The 23,941-nt window shown below is 47.6% G+C and overlaps 1 protein-coding gene and 1 long non-coding RNA gene across 2 annotated transcripts; both read left to right on the top strand.

Moving 5' to 3' along the window:
• The first annotated feature begins 1,717 nt into the window (after positions 1 to 1,717).
• LOC144097860 (uncharacterized) lies at positions 1,718 to 10,927 on the top strand. Its single transcript, XM_077630471.1, has 5 exons — positions 1,718 to 1,898; positions 6,044 to 6,150; positions 6,734 to 6,998; positions 9,287 to 9,472; positions 10,904 to 10,927. The coding sequence occupies exons 1-5, from the start codon at positions 1,719 to 1,721 to the stop codon at positions 10,925 to 10,927; spliced, it is 762 nt and encodes a 253-aa protein (XP_077486597.1). The 5' UTR covers position 1,718.
• On the top strand, positions 10,786 to 21,016 carry LOC144097281 (uncharacterized). Its single transcript, XR_013306966.1, has 2 exons — positions 10,786 to 11,090; positions 20,775 to 21,016. It is a non-coding gene; the product is annotated as an uncharacterized LOC144097281 (long non-coding RNA).
• Positions 21,017 to 23,941: the final 2,925 nt, after the last annotated feature.

The following is a 23,941-nucleotide window of genomic DNA, read 5'->3' as shown; positions in this document are numbered from 1 at the left end:
GTCACTCTGGTGCAAACCGCTCGATGAGCGCTTTTTCCTGCATAAAAATCGACACCTCGTCGAAACTTCTAGCCTTCAGCGAAAAAGCTTGCAAGGAAGTACGGCTACGTAGACTTGGAAAGAAGGTGGGCTCGGCAACTTTACCAGGAAACCATAGGCTGCATTCTAGTTCTAGTTTTTATTGAGTGGTGCGCACTGCCTGAGTGCTCTACACACGTATGACGCAGACTCTAGCGATGAACCAAGTTCCAGGTGGCGCGGTCTTGTTTTGTTTCATTTGGAGAAAAAAATCTAGTTTAATGCTATGCTATGTTGCCTGTGTAGGCTGTAAGGAAGAAAGCGTAAGCTTTCATGCCGCAAATGCACTACAAATGATGAGTATGCTGTTGCGTGTGATCGGCTGAAAATTCTCAAATTCCTGCTTGCAAAAATGTGCCTAAAAATGTAGCACTCACTTTAACTTCTTATAGTAATCGGTCAGAGCACTTCTCTAAGTAAGGAGCTCGGCAATTTGCCCGGAAAATTTTAGGTTACTGGCGTTTTATTCAATGAATATGAGACTGTGCGCCCATGTGAGCAGACAGAGACGCAGCCAAAGATAGAGACACAGGCGCCAGAACAGGAGTACGCGCCACCAGATTGAGGACGACGCAATGAGCAAGAAATGTCACCGAGAGCAATGGACCCAGACATGCAGTCAAGCACAAAAAGATTAATGCGATTTGCACAGAAGAGTATAAACTAGAATGCACGCACTGTGGCATAGAAGTGGACCTGTACCACGTGGTATGAACCTGCGGAGGTGGCGCGAAGAGAGAGAGAGAGGATAGAACCGACGATTGAACAGTTGGAGGAAATGCTGACGACCTTACACCTGAACATACCCAGCCATTCTGGACGAAAGTGTTTATGAGCGGGAAACCGTTTTTGCAATCAGTTTTTCTCACATAATGTAAGATTTCCCTTGAACTATCAATATATCCGCAGATCACCGGATGGCAGTCTTGCATTTCTTTTTAATTCTAGTTTTTGCTTTCGTCAATACCGCTCCCCATTGATTTCCTAGGGCAGTCTTAACTGTATGATGCGATCGCTCTAAATACTTTAAAAGAACAATTTTGCTGCATATCAGAATATTTGACCACTGCCTTCAATATTTACATACCAGTGTCGTGCAAGGTTCCAGTTTCAAATTTTTGCCCAACAAAGCTGCACTTGAGTTCAGCAAGAGATGACTGAAAGAACCACAGAGGAGTCAAGATCCGGCGGACTCTTGGAATAGGGCTACCGACCACCTTTTTTTGATCAAATTCAAAATACTTTCATGATCAACAAGCACCCTGCTGAAGCTTGGTGCTGAAAACGGGTCGTTTTCACTTCAATGCAGACCGCAGCAAGGTGTGGATGGGCGCTTTTGTATCACAGAGAAACACGGAAAAAATGCAGAACGCATAAATAAATAGATCGGAATTGAAGTCAGCTGGCCGTGATTTCGGGGCCCTCCTTCGAAGTGTGACCTACCCTTCGCATGTAAGGACGGAAGATGACAGTTACCCCACAGGGGGGGGGGGGGGGGGGCAATTATTTTTGTTCTTGGCCTCTTTTGACAGTGCACCGCTTTCCCGATGAAGACATCATCACGTGTTCCTGAACAGAAAGCGCACCCAGCGCTTTTTTTGCGGGTCCGCGAGCCACTGTCGAAAAAGAAGAAGTGCATCATGGTTGACGTGAATCGGACTGTGCGGGTCTTGGGCTGCAACCTGCTCCGGGGCCTGTATTCCCGCTGCGGCGCAGGCGAGAACTTGGTGGTGTCTCCGTACGCCGCTACGGTGGCCCTGGCGCTGCTCACCGCCGGAGCCGAGGAGGACACTGAGCGGGAACTGGGCGACGCACTCGAGGTACCCTTCTAGGCCCAACTTCTGTAAACTAATTCACTCTTACACTTTTGAGGAGGCGTTGAATTAATGGTAGCCTCTATAAATGCGTTCAGTCCTTGGAACACATAGTCAGGGCTTATTCTGTAAGCATTCTTTCCCTCCTGATTAAATTGTTTACCCTTCTATCGTCTGTATATTATCTAGCTCCCATGTACCATTTGTAGATAAGCTCGAAAAACAGAAGCGAGCGACAGCGAACGCGTGTTCAATAACCAATGGACGTCCACTGATGTTCTGCGCCTTTCTTGGAATCATTTTCCTCCTCACGTGAGCTCCTTGCGACTTGAAGACTGAAATTTTTTTCATTTCGCCTCCATTGAAACGCGGCTGCTCCGGCCGGGATTCAGTGATCAGGACATCGTATATGTGGACCTCAGCCAGCTTGGTACCAACCAGAAATTTTTGCCAGGCGTGAAGTTTTTCTCTTTCCGAGTACGTTTACGCCTCCTTCATTATCATCTGCACTCACATCATCTCCGTCCGCGTCTAACATGCGGCCGTTTTGGACATAAGGTGCAAAACGTTTTTTGCAATAGCATAGGTCCAGTTCACGTGCGGGACAGCTTCAGCGCATCAAAGGTTAGCAAGTGTAAAAAGCTTGCTCGATTATTTGGTGCGCACCTATCTTCTTAATGTTTCCGTTAAATTGAAATTTTTCTCTGAGAGCGCTGTATGAGGTTTAATGAATTGGTGAGGGCAATGCATTCTACAATGATCTATGCAGACCATTTGAAAATTGTATTAGTGCCGCTGCTAGCTTGCGTAAGGTAACTTGCGCGAACACAGCATATTCAGTGTCAGTTAACGAACAATTAAGCTCTCACTAAGAATGAAATTTATTAAGTAGTGTGCTGTGCTAAATAGAAATTCCCAACATCAACACATATTTCGAGAATTATTTTATTGCTGGTATAATTGCATAATTTCTATAAACATTTGCCTGCTTAAAGAAATTTCTCCGTAAAAATCAAAGGTTCAGTATTCACTTACCTGTTGCGGGCTCTCCTTCGTGTTTACCCAAATGACGCGAAGGCTTTCTGGTTTTGACTTTCACTGTTAAGAAACCCCACGTTGTGGAAATTAATCCATCGCCCTCCACTGCGGTGCCTCTTTCTCACTATCCATTCATACCATCATTCATCGCTTTCGTCACGATGCCACTCGGAAACCTCTATACAATGAAACCGCCATTGCCGTTTTGTTTCCCCAAAAACAGTTATTAAGAAAATTGCGTTGTGTTTAGTCAAAAATTTGTTATTTGTTTCTCTTGCGTATACTTGGAAATTTCTCAGGTCGGTCAGCCACTAGAATATTCGCATGACGTTTACTCGTCGCTCGTGTGTTTTGTCCTATCGTGCTCCCCTCAACTTCTAATTGCGCGCATACTTATTTAGTGCACCAGCAGGTACAGTATATTGTTGTCCCAGGGCTAATGAGTTCAGTTAATCCCCGCCTTTTTTGTACGCAACCTGCCCTTTTTTCTCTCTAGCTAAAGGATATTCTATCGGGCACCCTTAATAATTAGTTTTTGGGGAAAGGAAATGGCGCAATATCTGTCTCATATATCGTTGGACACCTGAACCGCGCCGTTAGGGAAGGGATAATGGAGGGATTGAAAGAAGAAAGGAAGGAGGTGCTGTAGTGGAGGGCTCCGGAATAATTTCGACCACCTGGGGATCTTTAACGTGCACTACATCGCACAGCACACGGGCTTAGCGTTTTTCCTCCATAAAAACGCAGCCGCCGCGGTCGGGTTCGAACCCGGGAACTCCGGATCAGTAGTCGAGCGCCCTAACCACTGAGCCACCGCGGCGGGTCATCTGGCACCCTTTCAATGCACAACACAGCACCATCCCAACCGAGATTTTCCAACCCACCCGTGCAACGTGATATAGACAGTGAATTTTGAAAAAAGTGGTTGCTGCGATTGCGGCTGCGACATGACTTTGGAGTTGGGGAATCGGGTATTTGCAGGTTGCAGAGCGCTTCTCGGTTTACGAAACGGAACTGGCAGCTGCCAGCTTGTAGAAACCAGGACATATTCATTTCTGTCATGTTATGAAGGTTTCACTTTTTTTTTGGACTTCAGTGCGAATAATCTCCACTGAGCTGGTTGAGCTGCGTCATCTCGAACACAAAACTGTTTAGCTTGCATCAAATCATGCACTTTCATGAGAAAGTGGTTGTTAAAGGGACACTGAGGAGAACTCTATCATTTTTTTTTGTTAGAAAAATATGATAGTTCGGCATTTCATGGCTTTGTTGCCGGTTGTCCGGGCGCGAAAGATGCATTTATTTCAAAGAAATTTGGATTCGAAGATGAAAAAGTTTTTCCCGCCGCTTTGATTCAAACTCAGGGAACTCTTATAATGCCACGGCAACTCATGACGTCTCAGAACGGAGTCACGTGTTACGTGACGTAAACGCAGACTCCGTGATTTCTGACAGCTAGCGGTGCGGTGCGCAACCTTTCTTTGACAGCCTCAGAGATTCGTGTTGCCATGAAGTAAGGAAAATTCTTCCAAGGTGGCGCCTCTTGTCCTAGAAAGTCATCACGCTTGTACTTGCGAGATTGGCCTGTGGCGGCGATACCTGCATTTTGGGTCTTGCTATTTTCTACATTACAAGATCTTTGTTTTCAGTAAGAGTGGCGTTTTTGTGATCAGGAGCTGCTATTCTATCGATACAAGCCAACTTCAATTTCTCCTCCGTGCCTCCACTGTTTATCGGAAGTAAACATTCCCAGACTTGGCAGTTTCCTCGAGCGCAACCGAAAATCACAATTGTACGTCATCCCTGTGAGACGGCCCGCTTCAAAGAAAAACGCCCACAAAGCTACTACAAGCAGTAATACAATATCGATAGCGGAAACAGACTGTCCAGTTCACATGCCTCTTAGGGATATCCTGCCTGCCTTTGAAACCATCGCCAACGTGGGTAGCACTGTACAATCGCCGCAGCTGTTCATCGCCACTTGCGACAACCACTTCACCAGCATTTTTCCAGTAAAACTTCCACATATACCTGCCTATCTGCCAATGACAAGATTTGACAAGATTAGTTCAATTGCAACAACCATGCGCTTAAATATTACCAGCCGTTATGTTATACGAAGGCCAATAAGGTCAGTGTAGTTTATACAGTGTGTCCCAGGTAACTTTAGCCAGGGTTTAAAAATAAGTCGAGGCATTCTAAGACGACGCGACCAAACACATGCTCCTGATTATTGTATGGAGCAAGTCGGACTCTTTTTGTATTATGCTTAGTTGTAAAATTAGTCGAGGTTAAATAACTAACTTTGCAAGCAACAATGATAGGCGCAAAACGCTAATGGGAAAATTGTAGAACAGTCCGAGAAATGACCGAATAAAAGTTTTTAACTTTCCTTCTATTATGTATCAGCTCTTATTAGCTCACTGCCGATGCCCGCGAAATACAAAAAAAAAATTGACATGCCTGCTTGCGCGTCAAGATACCAGCGCTCTCAAACGTTCCGTGTCAGATTGAACAGCTCATTTAGCCCAGTGTGCGACCTCTTAAAAGGTGACAGGGAAGCGGCGCAGGAGCTGGCTGTGGGATTTCCACCAGCGGTATGCCTCCCTTACGGCGCTCGATGATAGCGACCAGCAGACACAGTCCTTATCGCTTGCGCTCGCGTAATCACCCAACCAGTGCCTGCGTCGCTGCCCTGTCATGTTTTAAGCAACCGCACACCGGGCGAAATGAGCTCATCGTCGGCAATCGATACCTAAAAGATAATTTAAAACTGTACATTCGGACCTTTCGCAGATGGTTGTACCACTATCTCATCAGACTTTTTAGCCTCTCTTCGTTGCTTGCAAATCTGGTTAATGAATCTCGATTAACTATGCAGTTAAGCCCAATTTAAAAACAATGTGAGTTGCTCCATACAATAGCCAGCAACATGCATTTTGTCGCGTCGTCTTAGAGTGCCGCCGCAGATATTTAAACACCGGCTAAAGTTTGCTTGGACACCCTGTATATCTGAGGACCGTAAGGAGTACTCGCAGGAGAAAATGAAACGTGCTCAGCAACTCGGATTGCACTTTCCGTTCTAACGATCCTTTTTCCTATGTTACGAGCAGGTGCGTCTACCTCTGATCCACCCCGCCATGCGGCGAGTCATCATGTTCCCTGTGGAAGGGGCACCCACGCTGGAGGAGGAGCAGCCCTTCTTCTGCATGGCCAACAAGTGAGTCCTGCCGCTCTGGTCTCCCACAAGAGCACGTTTTCTTTTGTTGCAGAAGCATCCCTCTCGCATCTGCGTTCGCATTGACGCATAGTGGCATCTTGTCAGGGATTTTACCAGCTGTAGTTCACAGAAGCACCAAAAATAACCAATCCCTGATTATGAAAACAAATGTAGGGTAGAATTCACTTTGGAAGCACCGAATTACTTTCAGGAGTCGGTTTCACTGGCACAGAGACGCGCATGCTATCAATCGCACAAATCGATGGTATTTATGCACTGTAATTTTTCAATAAATCGGACCCGCCATTTCTTCACACGGATTTATTTTCCTCGACATGGCAGGTCTCTTTTCGTTCTCAGGGGTCAGTATTGTTAATTAATAAAATACGTCTGCTTTGTTTTTAGAGTTCAGCAATTATTTTCTTTAGTTGATTCAAGTGCTACCATGTTTGCACCGAATTTTATTTCTCGTCTCTGCGAGCTGATCATTGTGCCGGTTTTTTTTTTTTTGGTGCACTTTAACTAGAAGCAAACGTTTGACTGGCGGTCCCTCCATGTCCATCACCTTAAACTTCGGATGCAGGGTGCTGGTGGGCTCGGCGCTCACTCTGAACAGATCGTACTGCCAGATCGGCCAACGCGTCTACGCCACGTCCGTCGACGCGGCTGATTTCGGCGAGGACGCCGAAGGAGAGCGTCGCAGCGCCAACCGGTACTGTCGCTTGGGCGCGGGCGTCACCGGTGACATCCTGCCCGAGCGCTGCGCCCTCTCGGCCGAAACGGGCATCGTGCTGCTCAGCTCGGCCGCTGTGCGCACTGCTTCGTGGAAGCAGCCGGTCACCGAAAAGGTGCGCGCTTAGCAAATGCCTTGCAATGCACGATGAGCAAACTAACCGCTTAGTAAAAAGGAAGTTGAGCTATGTCACCGCATCCTGCGTAACCCGCGTTCGTCAGCGCATCCGCTCTTCAACACGAGCAGCGCGGACGCCTCATTCTTTGGTCTTCCGTAGGGATGCGAATCCCGGATTGATACCTCGTGAAGTCATTCGTGCTACCTCGCCATGTGCAGCAGTGTATGGATAGAGAAGCATGAGAGCGAGAGGGGGAGGAGAGAGGGACAGAAAGGGCTGGATTGGCTATTTAGAATGACCTCAGAGGTGGTGATAATAGAAAACACGATGGTTAGGAGATGATAAGGGGGGCTTAACATCCAAAAGCGGATCATGGGCTGCGAGAGACTCTGTAGCGAAGAGTGCCGGATCAGCTCAGAACCACTGGGGCGCTTTAACCAATACAGGTGAAGCACAGTAAACGGGCGCTATTTCATTTGCCTCCACCGAAATGCGGCCGATGCGGCCAAGATGAGATTCAGCGGCTTCAATGTGAGAGCAGTTCAAAATAATCAGTAATCCAATACGACGGATGGAGCCCTTTGTGTAAGCTTCTGCTACCTGCACACTATTTGAAAGGAGCGCGGTCTGCTCGCATCTGCACTCGCACGCCGCATTTCCATGACCCATACTAGAAGGCCACCTAGAAAGCTTAGGTTCGACTCCTACTCAAACGCATAGCTTCCAGCGTGTGTTTTATTTCCCCGACTTTTCTCACGGTGGCTTGTTGGGGTGGTTGGTTATGCATTTATAACAGCCAGCGCTTCAAGTACACGGACAGAAAGGGAAAAAGAGGAGGCAGCGTAGTGTGGCTCTCTTTCGGTCCGTGTCCTTCAGGCGCTGGTTTCACATGCTGTGGAAGGACAAAAACATCTGGGCAAAAAGAGGAAAAATTTAGTCGTTAAATGCATTTGTGCATTGACCCATATATGAGTGCACTTCACGAAAATAATAAAAAAATATATATTTTTGTAATGCGGCACCATTAAGAGCCATAATGACAAAAACATTCGTTCGGAGTCAACGTGTCTGAAGTCTTCACCTGCCAGGTGGCATTCATAGAATTTGCTTCTCTCCACCTGCCACTTGTGAAGCGCCCTCTCTCTCTCTCTCGCTCCCCTACCACCGGTAGAAGAGAAGAGGAATACCTCGGATCAATAATGACTTGGCAAAAAAGAAAATGACTCAGACAACTGCAGGGCTACTTGTTAATTGTACAGCCTGCCCAAAAACTGACTGGTCTGCAGCATACAAATATTGGACACTGAATTGGTTGTGAGCTTGCAGACCTGGAACTGGCAAGTGACCGCGCATAAATATTGGTGTCTCCATCAAAGATATCTGAAAGAACGCATAAAGGAAATGTCGTTTCAGATAGCCCAAATCTTAAACCACCATGACTGAAATTTATATTGCATTGACAGAGTGGGACGCGGCGAGAGCAGATTAAGATAATTTATAAATCAAAGAATCTGCTACTTTTTCAACTTCTCCACTCATTCTATTTCGCCTTGTTTTATCTGTTATCCTTCTTATCTTATATATTATCATTCAATTATATCTTGCGAGACATTGTCCTTAATGGAAAGATATTTTATTTTTAGTTGGGATACTTGGAATCTATACCGCCATTTTTTTGTTCTTCCTCTTGTCATTGAATATTTTCATAATTACGAATTATGCAGCTGCGTTCCGCAAAATATTCCAACATTTCTGCGCAGCTCTGCGGTACCCCACGTGGCTTTTTCAAACGGACTCTCCGCCCATGAACATATGGTCTACTCTAGCATTCAATTTTAATTGCCGCTTGGAAAACATACAAGATATCAGCTGCTTTCTTGGTGGCACATTAGAGCTTCTGCTTGCACTACATGTAAATCGCACCTTCTTTTCACTTTTATTGCAATGACCACAACCCTTTCTTGAATTTGGAGATTGAGATACTTGCACAGTGCCGTTTCAGGCATTTCTCAAAGAGAATGTGATTGCTTTTTAACACTGTATATGCCTCGCTGGTTCACCTATCGACGCATAGTTTACGATGTCGCTTAAGGACTGAAATTTCTTGATGCAATAAAACTTTGATAGACTTGCTTGCGAGTGTTCTAGCATTGAACGTTCGATGTTTGGTGTTCATAGTTAGGTGTACACCCTTCTGTGCTTCAGTTAAATGAACACTCGTTCTCCTTTGGGACCACGTAGGCTGTGTTCCAAGTACAATCGCAGCCCTTTTGCGCGCGCCACAGATGAGCCCGTTTGGCGACGTAGAAGCGGCACGCACGCTGCGTAGCCGCGCCGTGTACGGCTACGCGCGGTTGCAGTGGCCTTCGCTCCAGGCCGTTGACGTGCCCCTCTCGTGCGATGCCTTCTCGGTCACCGTGCTGCTGCCTTCGGGGAGCCTCGACGAGCTCTGCCACAACTTGACCGCAGAGGTGGGCGCCTTGTACCGCCATGCTTCACGCCGATCACCTGACGCTGCTTTACCATCGCAGAGCTATTCTTGGCTGAAAGTTTTTATCCAACAAAACCCCAGGTTGTGTTAATTGTGAAAAATAAAAACGAGAAGCCTCTCCTCCCGCAGACCGCACTGAGGAATGCGGCCTCCTATTCTAGGGTAGCCATAGTGTACACCAATGACACGTCCAACTGTGCTGTGGGTAGGTCGCTTCAAGGTGCACTCGCTGGGGGCTAAAAATAAGTAATTTTCATAGTGGCGGCTCTCAGGCCATATTTTACGAAGAGCGAAGAGAGTAAAAAAACAGCTGTGTCAAGCACTCCAGGTGCATATCTCTAGAATACTTGCACACATTTTAGCGACACCAAGACGTACAATCGCGATGCGAATAATATCGATGACGTTTCCGCATTCAAATTCTTTTGTCGCGTTGCGTTTTCGTAGATATAAATGTTCATTGGCGCCATCTAAAAAAAATTTGGTATAATTTGCATGTGCATCAAATATGTAATAATTTGCGCCGTCTTGTGTCGACGTGCGGTCCATATTTGTCTTCCCGCGACGGTATATATATCTACAGCAAAAGGGACGGCGAAATGCTTAGTTAAATACGACTGAGAACGTAGGAATGGAATGCACGTGGAAAATTCTATTGACTAAAGAAACATTTGTTAGAAATACTTTTAGGTGCCCTTCGGCATTATTACGCTCTTGGAAAAGGTTGACATAAGCGTGACTCGAAACGCTGTACTGCGATGAAATTCCTCTATCTCTGACGGTTGTTCTAGCCATGAAAGCTCAACGTATTGGATGTCTTAGGTGGCACCTAATAACATTAATCTTCATTCCCGTCCCTGTAGACAAGTCAGCTCACTTGTCTAGAGCTTTCGAGTGGTTCGCTGTGCAAGAAAGAAAAATATTTTCAGAGACAACACTTGGGGGGGGGGGGGGGGCACTGCAGCGCAAGCAGATGATTTAGAAACCCGCACAGGCACAAGTTCCTTGCCCATACCAAATCAATACAAACAAAATTTCATTCCATGTATTTTGCAGCACACCATTCAAGCACACAAACAAGTGTGCTCACTACTGTATTGACATCCGCAGCTCATCGGGCGCCTACGGCCTGTGCGCCCCTGGAGACAGTATTTTTAATTCCCAACTCATAGCCCAGCTACAATTGTCCACCTGTACTAATTTTTACCATGGACCTAGGCACCTCCTAAAAAAGAAAACTGGCGATCCCATTTAGCTGAGCAATGATCAAAAAATGCCCCGGAGCCGCCAATTGCGGTCAGACGTTGGTCCGACGTTGACCCGACGTTCACCCGACGTTGGCCCATGAAACGACTGTGTACCGACGGCCGCCTTCGCAGGTCCTGGAGCACGTGTTCTCGGACCTGCGCAGCTCTCGGCGCCGGGTGGTCCTTGAGCTGCCGGTGGTCAGCGCCGAGACCGGTTCGAACCTCGGGCCCGTGTTGCGCGAGATGGGCGTGCGGCAGGCTTTCGGGCGGGACGCCGCTTTCCAGCGGATTACCCCGACCTCGCACGCCTCGCTTTCGTGGGCCATGCATCGGGCGCGGCTGGATATTGTGGTGCGTGCGTGCAGTTATAAAGACTTAATGCGAGCATGCAGAAAACGGGAGAGGAACACAAGATGCATGAGCGCTCTTTTCAACAAGGAACACGCTAGTGACCCGTGTAAGAAACTCTCGTATTTATAGGAGACAAGATGCAACTGTTGGTTGATATTCGAACATGTCGAAGTGTAAGCTGCCGGCGCTACCGTTCGTCTAGCCGGCACCTCAGATCTTTGTCACGGTGCGTAACGGTGAAATCGGGAAGATTACGATAATGAACACAATGTTCGTGCCCTCCCTTCTCTCTCTTCCTCCCTCCACAGAGAAACTGCCGCCTGCCAGGCTTTTCCCATGAGCAGCGCACCGCTCCAGCTGCTGTATTTCCCTTCCCCGCAGGTCAGTGTGAGCTGTGTGACAGGGGCAGAGGTTTAATCTTTAGTGGCATGTATTCTCAGTGCGTGGAAGATGACAACAGCCCTTCTGTTGTATACAGGTATGGCATTAGGTTCACCGGCGTTTCTTTCCTAGCTGCCTTAGAGCAAGAATGTTGCCTCCTGGTTTACCAGTAGACAGAGCTATAACATAAACAGGTATTGTCACGCGCACAGCAGATATAAAGAACCTTGTTTGTTTTGTTTTTTTGCAGAGAAGGCGTTCGAACACACACACGTTGACGACAGTGCGCTAAAAGAAGCCATTGAACGCCATTGAGCCCTGGAGTTTTCTAATTAGTCCCCAATCTCTTCTGCTGTGCCCATTTTGCTGTTTTCGGGTGCATGTGCACCGCAGCAGCATTTTCTATAGGAAGCAGTGCAACGCAGCTTCGCACGCCATCGTTATGTCAGTTCGGGCTGGAAGCTGCGCATCACGTTTACTCTTTGCCACGCTAACGGCGGCTTAGTCATGCCCTTGAAAAGAGCCTCGGAGATTAAATCTGCATTAAGGCAAGACCTGTGGGCACGAACTGATTATCAGTGGTGCCACAGCTCGTCGCCGTGATAAAGCGCTGAGATGGCGGCCGGTCGATGGCCATGCGCCACCTTTGAAGAATCGACCGCGTGCGCACGCGTTCGCCTTTGAGGTCGCGTTTCGCTCACGGCTGGTGCGCTAAATACTTGTCTGTGTATATACGCCGAGGAAGCAAGATATTTCGGATAGTAAACCATACAAAAACATATCCGTTGCAGGTCTCAGTGATGTCATACCGGCCGGCGCCAACCTTATTTTAGTTGAAGTGTTGCTAAATATTCAAAGTAACTCTTAAAGCGAGCATCATCTTTTGCCTCCGACTTGAATCTTCGAGACACCAAGACTTCAGAACAAGGCATTCGTCATAAGCATATGCGGAAATTCTTGGGAATATTTCGTTACTTCTTAAGAGTCCAAGTTTATTTGTGCTCTCTTTTGCAAAAGAACGCTGTGAGAGCATTATGTCACTGTGATGTCATGCTGGCGAATATAGAACGCCCAAACCTGCTTCAATTGATTTGTTTTATTTTCGAATGGAAACCTAGGATGTGCCGAGCATGCAGCCGGGCGAAATGAACCTGTGAAGAATGTGCTGAGGTTAAGGGGAGAGTGAAAGAATAGCACACGATAAAACAGCATGCGTCGAAACGGCACACAAACACAGCATAGCGACAAAACAGCACAGAGAGAGAGAGAGAGAAACATTTATTGAAATCTCAATGAGATTAGCGGTGGGCCGTCGTCTTCATAGTTGACGTCTGGTCTCTTCGCAAGGTCGGGCCCCTATTCCAGGGCTCCGCTGAGTCTTGCTGCTTCGCATGCGTGATGCACAAGGGCCCTTTGGGCTGTGAGCTCGCTGCTGGTAAGCAGACCCTCCCATTGCTCCGCACTCGGGGTTTTGAGTTTGTGGAACGCAGAATTGCGTTTGCACTTCCATGTAATGTGGTATAGCGTGGGGTTGCCCCGCACCACGGGCATGTGTCCATGAATTGTGTAGGGTACATTTTGTGTAGAATGTATAGGTTGAAGAATGTTCCTGTTTGCAGTCTCCGCCAGTTCATTGCTTCTTGATGTGCTAATGAGTTGTGTGGCGGAGGGTACTTGAGCCTCTGTCCCCTGTAGCAATTTAGCAGCTCCGCATATACTGGCACCACTATGGTAGGGTTCCCTAGGGTCTTCAACACGGAAAAAAATTGGCGGTGGTTTAGCTCTGGTTAAACCTGGAGAGACGCGATAGCTACAGCTGGCCGAGTGGAACTTGTTCACGTTTATATATATATATATATATATATATATATATATATATATATACCAGAAGTGATTTCTGGCAGCTGATTTGGTCAATATAATATAAAATCACATAAAATTGAAGAAGAAACATAACAGGATTTAATTCAAGACGTTTCGGCTGGAGGACCAGCCTTTTTCGAGTTTAGTATATATATATATATATATATATATATATATATATATATATATATATATATATATATATATATATATATATATATATATTGCCACACTGCGGGCGCCGCCATGCGGCCGAGCGGCATGACTGGGCTCGTGTGGGAGCGAAGAAGAGGACGTTCCCGTTCGAACGCGCGCTGCTGGGTTTCTGGCCTTCGGATTAACAAAAGCCCTTTTTTTCGTGCCGCCCTACGTTTGTCGGCGACATTTTGGTGGAGGTGCTGGGTATCGTTCCATGAACGCTCACCCCGAGGGCAACTCTGACGCTGATCAGCGACGCTTGGACACAACACCCGTCCACAAAGCGAGCCGCCGCCTGCGAGGCCTACAACCCGAGTTCGGCCAACTGACAGCGCCGGTAAGGGCCATGACATCCACCGCGGCTAGCCAGACAAGTCAGCACTCCGGGAGTGCCCCGCCATTTGACCTTCACGCACCTCGATCGCCGCCACCGTTCCACGGGGACAGGTTCGAGGACGTCGAAGACTGGTTGGCCAGCTTTGACCGAGTGGCGAGTTTCAATGAGTGGGACGGCGAGCGCAAGCTGCGCAACGTCTACTTTGCGCTGCAGGACTCGGCCAAAACGTGGTTTGAGAACCACGAAGCTTCCTTTACCACCTGGGAGGCTTTTCGTCGAGAGCTGCTAGCGACATTTACCAGCAGCGAAAGAAAAGAGAAAGCGGAAATCGCCCTGCGCTCGAGATCACAGCAGCCGAACGAGGGCGTCGCGATGTTCATCGAGGACATGACGCAACTGTTCAACCGGGCCGACCCTGCTATGCCCGAAGCCCAGAAGGCACGACACTTAATGCGTGGCGTAAAAGAGTAGCTGTTTGCCGGACTGGTCCGTGACCCGCCACGAACAGTGTCCGACTTCACCAAGGAGGCAATGGGTATCGAGCGCTCTTTACAGGAACGGGGCGCTCACTTCGGACGTCAGGCTACTGTAGCAGCCTCTTCCCAGTCCCAGTACACGCCTACGTCGCTGCCCGCCGAGGACCTTCGGGAACTTGTAAGAAGCCTTGTGCGCGAGGAACTGGCGAAACTTCGCTTTGAAGCTCCACAGGTCAGCGTCGCTGCCATTACGGACGTGGTCCGCGAAGAAATCCGACGAGTTGTGCAGCCACCCCCAGCTCCACACCCGGCGCCCTCCGTTATGACGTACAGCGAGGCGCTACGAAGTCCCGGGCCAGCGATGCGAGCCTTTTCCCCCATCGCTCCTGTGCAATACCTGCAGGAGCCAATCGCAACAGCACCCTCCGTGAGGCAGGAGTTCAGGCCCCCCGTGAGCAAAGCGCACGTTTGGCGTACGCCAAACAATCGGCCGCTCTGTTACCACTGCGGAGAGCCTGGCCATATCCTCCGCCACTGCCCCTACCGCAGGATGGGTTTAAGGGGGTTTTCACCTGACTCACCTCGACCACGCTACGGTGAAAGACCACGGGATATCGAACAGTACTTGGCTGAAAACGTGCAATCTTCGACCTCGCAGCGACGCCAGTCCCGATCGCCATCCCCAAGGCGGTTCTCTTCGCCCGGCCGCCCGTCATCCTCTGGCCAGTTCAGAGGTACGTCCCCACGCCGGGAAAACTGAAGACGGCGTCCTCTGGGGGTAGGACCGCCGCTGCCGCAGACAGTGAACAGCCTCCATCCGACGATTTTATGCGACGACCCCACCCGCCGACCTTAAAGACGATCCCACCGCCGACCTCACCGACAACCTCAGCGACGACCCCATCGACGACGGCACCAAAAACCTCGCCGACAAATTGTCAAACAATTGTTTCCGCCGCCGAAATTCTTGTTGCCGCCGATGGCTATGACGTATCTGCACTCGTCGATACCGGAGCCGACTTTTCTGTCATGAGTAGTAACCTAGCCGCAACCCTCAGAAAGGTTCTAACACCTTGGCATGGGCCGCAGATACGCACAGCTGGTTGCCATGTGGTAACGCCGGTTGGCGTCTGCACCAGCCGTATAAAGATCCGCGGTGCAACTTTCACAGGCTCCTTCGCCGTGCTACGAGAGTGCTCTAAAGAACTGATTCTCGGCATGGACTTCCTTAAAGAGTATGGGGCGGTCATCAACCTGCACGAGCAGTTGGTATCGTTTTCGACACAGCGAGACGTTGATACCGACCCCGAGCCGCACAGAGCACCATTACGTATCTCTGATGACCACACACCGATACCGCCGAGAGCAAGCAAGTTTGTCACAGTCCAGTGTGATACCAGCTCCGATACTCGGGGCATTGCCGAAGCGAATATGTCGCTGCTACTGTCTCGGCAAGTTTGCGGTGCTCGCGCCCTTGTCGACCTTGTTCACGCGCGTACCACGCTCTTAGTGACAAACTTTAGTTGTGAACCCCCCCCAACATTTGACGAAAAAACACGGTGATTGCCCATTTTGAAGAACTTGGCGAACATGCCGGCCAATGTGCCTTATCAACAACGGCTCCCGAAATAGCCGAACAGGACACTGCAACAGCCATTAGGACCGACGTGAACCCTGACCTTCTGACCAATCAGAAACGCCGCGTGGAAAGCCTTATTGACTCTTTCCGCGACTGTTTTGCATCAACATCCAAGGTTCGCCAGACGCCAATAACTAAGCACCGTATTATCGTCGACAGTGACCAGAGACCGCTACGTCAGCGTCCTTATCGTGTTTCGCCGAAGGAGCGCGATGCTATCCGCCGCCAAGTTGCCGAAATGCTCCACGACGACGTCATACCACCATCGACGAGCCCCTGGGCGTCACCTGTTGTCCTCGTCGCAAAGAAGGACGGCAGCCTACGGTTCTGTGTAGATTATAGACGCCTCAATAACGTTACCAAAAAAGATGTCTATCCACTGCCGCGCATTGATGACTCATTAGACCGCCTCCGCCATCGCACTTTCGGTGTCTCCACACTTTTTATCCCCCTTGCCGGAGGCATCGAGGCGATGCCTCTTGAAAGGAGGGGGGCAATGCCACACTGCGGGCGCCGCCATGCGGCCGAGCGGCATGACTGGGCTCGTGTGGGAGCGAAGAAGAGGACGTTCCGGTTCGAACGCGCGCTGCTGGGTTTCTGGCCTTCGGATTAACAAAAGCCCTTTTTTTCGTGCCGCCCTACGTTTGTCGGCGACAATATATATATATATATATATATATATATATATATATATATATATATATATATATATATATATATATATATATATATATATATATATATACTTATGAAGGGAGCCATCATTCACCGAAACCAAGGTGCATAGGGGAACGTTATTTTTTTTTAATGTGTTGTGCTTATCAGTGGGATAATATTACTTAGATTAATTAATCGCTTAAAGAAAATTACTTATAAAGCAGCAGAAAAACAAAGATGCCGCAGGTGGGACCCGAACCCACGACCTCCGAATATCGCGTCCGGTGCTCTCACCAACTGAGCTACGGCGACGGCTGTCCAATCTGCTGCTCTCGTGGGTATTTATGTTTATTTGGTGTACGCGAACCTTGAGAGTTTTCACCAGCGCCACCCTCGACCATAGCAGCGGACGTAGCACGTCCTGTAATACCGCGAGCGTGACGTGGGACGTCAGCTAGCGGCGAGGGCGGAAACTGTGCGAGAGCCCTCTTAAGCAACCTGTGACATCAAGACTGCCAGAACCGAGACCCTCGTTAAGCTATTAGCAGACAAGGTAAAGTAAATGAGGGGCCCGTTTCACAAACTGATGAAGGGAGCCATAAGTCACCGAAACCAAGGTGCATAGGGGAACGTTAATTTTTTTTTTAATGTGTTATGCTTATCAGTGGGATAATATTACTTAGATTAATAAATCGCTTAAAGAAAATACTTATAAAGCAGCAGAAAAAACAACCATGCTGCCGGTGGGATCCTAACCCACGACCTCCTAATATCGTGTCCGGTGCTCTCACCAACTGAACTACGGCGACGGCTGTCCAATCTGCTGCTCTCGTGGGTATTCCGTAGGTATTTTCCGCCCTCGCCGTTAGACGACGTCCCACGTCACGCTCGCGGTATTACAGGACGTGCTACGTCCGCTGCTATGGTCGAGGGTGGCGCTGGTGAACACTCTCAAGGTTCGCGTACACCAAATAAACATAAATACCCACGAGAGCAGCAGATTGGACAGCCGTCGCCGTAGCTCAGTTGTTGAGAGCACCGGACGCGATATTCGGAGGTCGTGGGTTTGGGTCCCACCTGCGGCATCTTTATTTTTCTGCTGCTTTATAAGTAATTTTCTTTGAGCGATTTATTAATCTAAGTAATATTATCCCACTGATAAGCACAACACATTAAAAAGAATAACGTTCCCCTATGCACCTTGGTTTCGGTGACTGATAGCTCTCTTCATAAGTTTGTGAAACGGGCCCCTCATTTACTTTACCTTGTCTGTATATATATATATATATATATATATATATATATATATATATATATATATATATATATATATATATATATACCAGGTGTTTCAAGGAAGGTGATCACTAATTATTAAAAATGAGGCTTTTCTGGTAACGAGAAGCAATTTGCGGCATAGTAATACGAGTTTTGGCGGACATCAAAAAATAGGCGAATCGTCTTAACTAGCTAAATGGCTAACTAAATTCTAATAGTTAACTTCTTAACTATAACCAATAGGAACCGGATTGAAATTAGACATTTGTAGCCGGCCGTTAGTAATAGCCATATATGTTTATAGAATTTTCGAAAATGGCTTTACTCTTGCCGCTGTAGCACGACAAATGTAGGCTATTTCGACTAATAACAACCACTGGAAAGGTTGCTTTGCCTGCATGCTTTCAGAAAGCGCATGTATTTTGGCGCGATACAGCCGAATTTTCTCGTACCACAGCGGCGACAGTAATGGCGTTGTCGATATTCCAAAAACAGATTTGTCTATTATTAAAGCCCGGCTACAAATCTATAATTGCTTCAGGCACCCATTCGTAATAGTTAAAAGTTAACTATTAGAATTTAGTTAATCACTTCGCCAGTTACGATGATTCGTCTGTTTTTTGACGTCCGCCAATGCTGGCATTACTATGCCGGAAAAAGGTTGTTTACCTCAACAACCCTATTTTTAAACACGAGTGATCATCTTGCCTGAAACACCTGGTATGTGTGTTTGTGTGTCTGTGTGCGTGCGTGCATGCGTGCGTGCGTGCGTGCGTGTGCGTGTGTATGTGTGATTAACTAAATTCTAATAGTTAACTTTTTAACTATTACCAACATGCACCTGACTGCAATAATAGATTTGTGGCATCCAAATGAAGAATGATTAGAAATACCTGTCAGATTTTGTCGCCTAATGACTGCGATGCACAAAAGACATCAGTGCACGAAAGTAGAAATTAACGCGAACAATCAAAACCTTGAAAGAAGTCAACAAGAGGGGTCTGTGTGTCTTGTTTCTTCATCTACTTTGTAATAGCGCTGATTTGCATGCACAATCTTGCAAGCTCACCGAATCGAAAAAGTAATCTCTCCTATATGTCCAGCCCGTACAGAATTACAAACGTCCAGTAGAAGAAATGAGGGATGTAACCTCTGCAGTCCGCCTAAGATAGTCAACTTTCTGAGCACTAGAGTCGCCATAATTTTACCTGGAACGCCACAAGGTATTACTGGACCAACTTTGGTTTAAGTGGAACGCAATAAAATTTTAAAACACGGCATTTGCATTTAATGTCAGTCGTCCCACTTGAAGCCTGTCAGTTTCAGTTAAAATGTCAATCCCTCAAGGAAAAAGTGCACAGCACTTGTATCTTACCATTACTCACTTATGGGGGAGAAACGTGGAGGCTAACAAAAAGGGTTCAGCCTAAGTTAAGGACAACGCAGTGAGCTATGGAAAGGAGAATGATAGGTGTAACAGTAAGAGACCGGAAGCGCGCGGAATGATTGAGGGAACAAACGCGGGTTAATAACATCCTAGTCAAAATCATGAGGAAGAAATGGGCTTCGGCAGAGCATGTAAAGCGAAGGCAAGATAACCGCTGGTCCTTAAGGGTAACGGAGTGGATTCCAATTGAGAAGGCAAGCGTAGCAGGGGGCGGCAGAAGGTTAGGTGTGCGGATGAGATTAAGAAATTTTCTACGGTGGCCTAAGCTGGCACAGGATAGGGTTGATTGGAGAGACATGATGAGGCATTTGGCCTGCAGTGGGCGTAGTCAAGCAGACGATGACGTTGATGAAAAGGTGTAATTAAGATGCGAGTGACGTTGCCGTTCTACGTAGAGAGGCTTAAAAATACTCTCGTTTCTGATGAAATAACTGGAACATAAATTTAATCAGAACGTATGTGGAACCGATGGCGTTTAGGTGGAACCGAGATTAACCCCAGCAGCACACGTAACTGGGCAAATATTGGAGAGGGATGGTTTCACAGTCGTCCTTTGCAGGACGAGCATATCCCAATACATTTTCAATATTGGGGCGATTACCTGCACTGCTTGGGAAGAGTATATGAGTATGAGTGGAGCTGTGGTGACCTCAGTCCCCTTGCACTTCAATATATGAGCTAATTCGCAAAACTGTCTAACCTGGAAGCCTAATTCCTCTCAAAGAAGCTTGCATTGTGCGCAGAGCGCCTCCTATAGGTGCCAGTTAGGCTAACTTAGACGTCCCCAATAATGTTTGTTAAGATGCGCTTGACAGCCATCCTGAAGTTGCACACTGATAATGACTCAGAATAATAATGGGGTCCGCATACCATGAAAAAGCGCTTGTATAGCAGAATAGTTTATCTCACTGAGGCGACTTTGAGACTATTTGGCAATTTCCTGTCGCTGCTTGCTCTTAGAGAGAGCTAGAGATATCTTGGTGACGCCTTAGTTTCTTTAGCCACCTGCTTGTGGACCGCTGTGCTTTTTTGAGGAGTGATCTCTTGGGAAACCATCCCAATTGACGTCGCCTTTCAAAAGTGCTCTGGAAAGGTTCAAGCATGCTATGCTTAAGCGCAAGCGTACGCCCTAAAACTGAGGCGAAAGCTCGGGGATGCTCATGCCGTTTTTACATCGGCTGACATGAGCAGAGTTTGTTTCGCATCACAGTTGTGCTGCTAATCATAGTTTGCTCAAAGGAGCATTTTGAAGGAGCCGAAGACCGTGAACGCAGAACGAAACCATACTTAGGTGCCTGTCTAGCTGGCGTCTCCAACCGCGATTTCTTTGTTGCAACGTAACTGCACATCTGCTTCCGCTTCAAAAACTGCATGAGAATTGTGTACCCTCTCTCTCTCCTATCCACAGGCCGGAGATGCAAGCTCGATTGTGTCACGCGCTTATCGACACGTCGTGGACAACATTCCCAGTACGTCCAGGGAAGCCTTGCCCGACGTGGAGCTCCTGGTCAATAAGCCATTCGTGCTTTGCGTCCGCAAGATGGACATCGTCGTGCTGCTTGCCTGCATCCAGAATGTCCGTTTAAGCAGCCCCTAGTCGTGAGAGGCAGCACATCGTCATCCGCACTCACCTCTTCTTGCTGTCTCCGCTGCGACGCTCTATATTTTTATTCTTGTCTTTGTAATAATGTATGCACGTTATTGCTGAATTACATTAAAATCGCCTAATTCGTACTGTGCCCTTTCCGAACATCGAGCTGTGTGCGTGGATGTGTGATGATGATCTTTTATAGCGAAGTGGCATCTGGCGAAACAGCGGCGCGGCACAAACGTTTTTTTCGTTCTTCTAATAGTGGAGTCAGAGACCCATTTCACAATAAATTCACTACAAAAAGCCCGAGGAACATACCAGGGGACAGCTTGCACCTCCTGTAAAACCGGCGGGTACCCGGCAAATGCACACCGAACACATCACCGTGGCAGTGAAAGCGCCTCTACCTCTTGTTGGCCACCAATTGCACAGCGCCAATTCCTCCTTCAATTACGTACGCAGCTGTTGTAGGCAGAATAACGGCGCAATAATCTCCACTACACCTGACCACCGAAACACGCAGGCGCGAGGGGTGTTCGAATCGCATCTGCTTCAAACGCAGACGAACAAAATCTGGCTCGTCCGCCTGCTCTGCATGCAGCCACGCGTGGCGCTTTACTTGGATTTAGTATACGCCGTTGCAATGCTATTTTGTCGTATTAAAATGGGTTGCTGTACTCGACAATAATAACCGCATGGCTGGGCCAAAGTACGATCACAAAGAACATATATTCTGTTGTTTTATTGACACGTATAAAATTCCAGTCACTTTCAATCTAAAGAAATTTCTCAAACTACACTATATGTGTATTTTACAGCATTCCGTGGAATACAGAAATGTGACGAGTATCTCAAACGGCACAGCCGCCATTTTACGAAAAACATTTCGTGCATCATTCACACAATACATGTTCTATTATCCCTAGCATACTGTACATGCAATACAGAATGATCATTGTGTTCAAAGTGAATGCATGCATGTGATGCATCTTACAATCGTAGATAATTGAAAAAAAATTAATTAGAATTTATGATAACAAGTTGAAGCCAAACGCTATCAAGCAATGGCCTCAAACATGCCAATATACACGGCAAATATTGAATTCAGTTAACATACAGTTGCATGACCTGTTCCCACAATGTGCCGACATTTTAAAGACCAAACGCGATGACAGCTTCATGACGCACAGCGTCGAAATGAGCGGTGGCTCCCGAGAAACCGAGCGCAGGTTGTGGTTGCCGTCGTATCTGTGCGGGTCTCGCAGCACTGTTGGCAATTTCGAAGGTCATGAGCACAACACCGAACACCATCGTAGCTGTCGCAGCACTGACGTCACTAAGACATGAAAAAAACATGGCAAAGTGTCTGTGACCATGTGCAGCAATGCAGGCGACAGCGCCCCAGATAAAGATAACGCGACTGAGTTCGCAAAACACGCAACGGATGCGAGCCGCTTACAACGGCCGCGCGGGTCAGAAATTCAGAAGGGATAGATAGGCAGCGATCTCTTCTCATCTCAAACTTCTTGCGGTTTGATATTGTTCTTTACTACAGACTACAGCGCCAATTATAGCTTGAGCGGAAGTTTCTGCAGTTAGCCGTGGTAGAAATTGGTCGCGTTTTCCTCCCCATGGCCGCGCCTCATGCATGCGAGCCGCATGCTCATAAAACCACTGCGCCCCCTCTGTGTGCGTGCGTGCGTGAGTACAGAGGCTACGTATATAGTTAGAAGTCGCTGTGCGCGGTATAGAGAATTTCTGCAGGGCTGTTTGCGACTATGGAGAAAAATAGAATGGAGAGGCCACTGTTCTGACCTAAGCAGGCGAGCAATGCTTCACACCGTATTTTTCTGGTCGGCCATTATACCTGCTGGATATGACCATTTAGCGTTCACAAGACATCCACCCGTCGCGGCCTCCCTGCTTTCCCTGGCGGCACTCGCCGCAGCATTACGTTTCGCAGCTACGTCGAGACGTGGTGCGTAGAGAACCGTGTGAAAGCATGCAGCATGAACAAAGGCCTGCCAGTGAGAGAAAAGGAGCGGAAGAGGTAGCGTGTGACGCAAGCATGGCATTCCCGGTGCGTGCCTACATGTTTGATTATTGTAAAAGCGTTCTGATTTCAGAATCTTTCAGCCATAAAATTATTAGATAATTGATTTCCTATTGATCAACAGTACATAACTGGAACAAGTTCTTCTTGGTTTCGGCGACTTTTCCCTTCCTTATCTATGTCATAACGAGCACCTCATTTCTCTACCCTTGTCTGCTCACATTAGAAGAACTTAAGAGACACCACAGGCTGCACATACCTTGTAAGGTACGTCACTTACGCTTAGTCTAGTTGAGACTACTGATTACGCCATTTTAATGGCGTAATCATCGCATGCAGAAAATGCTCGCGAAAAAGTTGCGGAAACGGGTAAAAAATCGTGGCTCAGTTTTTTTTTGTGGAGTTAAATTCTGGCCAGCGCCGGGCTCTCTCCGCCACAGAAAATCTGGGGCTCTTATTTCATGCCTACTGGTCCAAGGTGGAAACGTAAAAGGCGGCGCCCCACATATAGTCAACGTTGCACTCTGCCTACTGAACCTGTCTTGCGCATTCTTGGTGCCACCGCAGTGAAAACGCTGTGAGGCATTGTGATGTAACTCCTCAAATGTGGAGGTGCATTTAAATACAACTGTTTCGAATAGATGAGACAGTCCCCTGCCATTTTTTTTCGAGTGAGAACACTAAATCACGCAATAAGCACATCGGAGTGAAACCGAATGCTTTAGTAATGTCGTTTCTTTTTACCTGCTGCGCTGAATTGCAAACGTTAGTCTTAAACACGAAGAAACGTTGGTGAAACAGGCGGCGGAAGCCTACGGCTATGTGGAGGCCTACACACTTGCTGGTGCGTATGATCAATCTTGGAGCTGCATTCAGCGGAGCAGAATTTACTGCGGACAATGCCTGCTCCCGGAAACAAAAAAAAACATAT

This window comes from Amblyomma americanum, chromosome 7, assembly GCF_052857255.1.
Source record: "Amblyomma americanum isolate KBUSLIRL-KWMA chromosome 7, ASM5285725v1, whole genome shotgun sequence".
Taxonomy (NCBI): Eukaryota; Metazoa; Arthropoda; class Arachnida; order Ixodida; family Ixodidae; genus Amblyomma; species Amblyomma americanum.
Note: the sequence above shows the minus strand (reverse complement) of the source record. Positions and strands in the feature narration are given on the sequence as shown.